This window comes from Trichoplusia ni, chromosome 27, assembly GCF_003590095.1.
Source record: "Trichoplusia ni isolate ovarian cell line Hi5 chromosome 27, tn1, whole genome shotgun sequence".
Lineage (NCBI taxonomy): Eukaryota > Metazoa > Arthropoda > Insecta > Lepidoptera > Noctuidae > Trichoplusia > Trichoplusia ni.
Window position 1 is genome coordinate 1560471 of NC_039504.1, and position 3515 is coordinate 1563985.

Here is a 3515-nt window from a genome sequence, read left to right on the forward strand (position 1 = left end):
ATAATTTGAACACTAATTACTATTCGATTCGGAAATTAGGTAATTATTACTCGTATTTGTACGTTCGTTAGCAATAAAGACCAATGATCATTCCGTTGTTCTCGGTGCTCATAATCCTTCTTAATAAAATAATAAAAAGCTGAGAAATAAATATCTAAAAAAGTTCACCATATTTTGATAGTACCTAAATTTCATGAATATTTCCCGCCGCCGCGGTAGCTCATGGTTAAGGGCTCCGACTGGGTCCGAAACTAGTCGTGCGATCCTTATAAATACGCGTGAGTAAACCGTTACATAATTTAATGATCGGAAAAGGATAATCAGGATGAAATAATTACATATTTAAAAAACAATTTTAATTTAATCAACGGAAAAACACGTGATTCTAACATTTATTGTACAGATAACATAATAATAGTACTTATTGAGAAATGAAACGGAACACAACCATTACCAGCTTATCGTCAAAAATTACACAGCTATTAGCCATATCTAGCTCGGCGATTGTCCAATTGCACAAGTTTGTCGATTAAAACGCGGGCAAAAGTTGGACATTTAGTACAAAACTGGCACCAGCAGAGGCCAACTAAGATAAAACTTCTCAAATCGTCGATTGGGGACTTTGACTTTGTTATTATGCTAACACTTGAGAACTTGTTATTCAATTTCGCAACCGCTTACATTAGTGCTGGGGTCCGCGGCTAAAGCAAAGCAGACCATGCTTTTCAGCCTAGACCTCGCTTGGACGTGAGCGGGGACATCAATGACGTCGTTGAACACAATGTAGGGTACAAAGTTGATGGTAGCCATGGGTACTTGAGAAGCAAGTTGAGCAGCTCGGTCCAAATCATCACCATTGTTGTTGACGCAGTAGTCAACGTCAATCAAATTCAAGCCAACGGCCTGAGCGCATTGGTAAGAAGTGTGCAAAAACGACGGGCGGGGCTGGGTGAATTCACAAGACATATAGTGCATCTGCGCGTCTTGATTGCCCTTCAGCATATCCAAGGCGCATCTATGCAATCGGTTTGCCCAGCAGTCCGGCTCTTGAAATTGACAACTAAATGACCCATCTGCATTCCATAGCGTTCTTCCCCAAGGCACGAAATCCAATTCCAGGAATTCACTGTACTCGTTGTATGTTTCAATCAGTTGAGTTTGAAATAAACTTACTGTATCAACACATCCAGATGTCGTTCCTATGGTAATTTTTATTTTTCCATTTACCAATTGCAACCCGTTCACTTGTGTTAAACCTAACAGAAAGCACGCGGCGATAAACACGAGATGCTTGGTAGCCATGACGTCTACTGAACACCGTTTGTGTAAATAGACTGAAGTATTCAGGCCAATGTGCTAGTACGACGATACTGTGACATGATTTTAAATATGGCTGAAATAATCAAAGGTCCTGATAAGATATAATAAATGATTAATGACGAACTATCTAAATATATCAAATTTGATATCACAGTGTAATAATTGTATGAAACATGAAACAAAGTCTTAAAACATTGTTTGATAATAAACTTTGGAAAATGAAAACAACTGTAAAACAATTTTCTTTTTCGCCCTCTCCCCTTCGAAAGTATTTCAAGGTAATCTCTTAAGATTACATCACAAAAAACTCGAACTCTTTAAGCCTCCATATTTTCTTTATGCGAAAAACATATTTTTGTGGCAGAAAGTGCCCCGCCAAGAATAATAAACAGAAGAAAGTTATTAACTTTTCTAAGAAGAAATATGTACATGCGGCCTTATTGAGGATAAAAAGGTACCAAATGCAATGGCTCCCCTAATTTATTCTAGTTATGCTATTATTCCTTTTAAAATAACGTGGGCTTATAAATTTTGACTTAATTGCTTCCTGGGTATATTAAGGTTTTTTTATTTTAAAATTATGCGTTTTTGCACACTTTATACCTATCTACTTCATTACAACGTAATTGAGGTATTTGCCATTTTGTATACCAATAAATGTAAATTGGGTTTTCATAATTAGCAATAAAATATTATAGTAATATTTATGATAAACGTTTAGTTTTTTACACAGGCTTCCTTATCGGATTGTACCTAAAATGTTACTGATACAATTGATTATAAATTATTATTACACACAAAAAATAGAGCACACGCAACTACTTCATTAATGGCTCAAATAAACGTATACTTACGAATATCAACAAAAATACCTGTATAACGTTAATAGTGTTAAAAATAGCAGTCATTAAAATCCTCTAGAGTGCAACAAAAAACCGGAACTTGGACACCTTAATCTTAATTCATTGCAGAGAGAGCAGGTATTCAATTACAGTTAATATGTTTAAAAATGCAGGCCCCCCCAAAAAGGGTACGAACCACAGCATTAATGAAATTGACTTTCCCTAGGGATGCCTCAGGGAGCTATGCTGTCCCCCTTGCAGTCGCGGTCACATTTTTGCGATGAGACAAAGGTATCGATGCTGTGTTGGGTTAACGAGTTGCTGTCTATTTCCAAGATTTGAAAGATGATATTAATTGTGTTTGATCAATAAGGATATTGATACCGGTCCTACGGTAAAAGGAATAAGGTGGCAGTATAGTACAGCTGTTTCTATTAATTTTGTTATCTAACAGTGACAAATAATAAGTCGTATCGTTGACCATGTTTGCGTATTATGACGTAATAGATTGATCCATTACTACCTTTTTATACTACTCAATTTCAGTACCTACACAACGTTGGTAATTTACTACGATGGTAAACAATAATGGACAAATAAACACTGCGCTTTCTACAATGTCTTAATTAACTAATCACTTTATTGCGTGCTCATCACAGTTTGCAGAGTTGCATTCACAGCTGAAGTTAATATATGGCTTATATAAAACTTTTTCCGCCACTCACACAATCTGATTTAAACTTTATGCGAGCGACCACGCAATCTCATCAGCCGTGTCGCACACAAGGGAAACGTGTATCACCCACAAAATTTCGCTAATTTTAATTAATTCAAACTGCACAGTGAAAGTCAACTCTTAAACACCCTTCTCGGCCATAAAGCCGAATCCTGTCTACAAACGACTGTGAGAACTTAACGAGTTCATACATCCCCGTCTACGGTTACAATGGGGCTCGTAAAATTAATACCTTACCTCTCAGTCGTCGGCTGCCTCTCTAGATGGTAATTCCCCCTTAAATATTTAAGTTTTCTGTGCACCCTTCACCCGCAACAAGATTCAATTTCACACCCTAAAAAGGGGTCCGCTTTTGGCGATTCTCGACTTCTCGAATGTCAAGAGACACGAAAGCAACCAACTAAATTAGATCTCTATCAATTACTTTACACAAGTTTTCGGGATGTTACATTTGTTTGTAAGGTAAAAACACCAGAGGCCACGTTACGATGGTGGAAACATCGAACAGAAACTTGAAGTATTATCCGGTTGCATACAGAATGGAAATGGCGGAACTCAATTGAATCAATCTTGCGTCAAATTGGCGAAGATTTGAAGGGAAGTTCACATTTTAAGTT

The 3515-nt window shown here is 37.0% G+C and overlaps 1 protein-coding gene across 1 annotated transcript; it reads right to left on the bottom strand.

The window, feature by feature from the left end:
* Positions 1 to 341: 341 nt before the first annotated feature.
* Positions 342 to 1368, bottom strand: LOC113505842 (GILT-like protein 1). Its single transcript, XM_026888678.1, has one exon. The coding sequence runs from the start codon at positions 1300 to 1302 to the stop codon at positions 658 to 660; it is 645 nt and encodes a 214-aa protein (XP_026744479.1). The 5' UTR covers positions 1303 to 1368; the 3' UTR covers positions 342 to 657.
* Between the last annotated feature and the right edge of the window lie 2147 nt (positions 1369 to 3515).

Coding starts and splice junctions, on each gene's coding strand:
- LOC113505842 (XM_026888678.1), bottom strand. CDS start 1,302: ATGGCTACCAAGCATCTCGTGTTTATCGCCGCGTGCTTTCTGTTAGGT.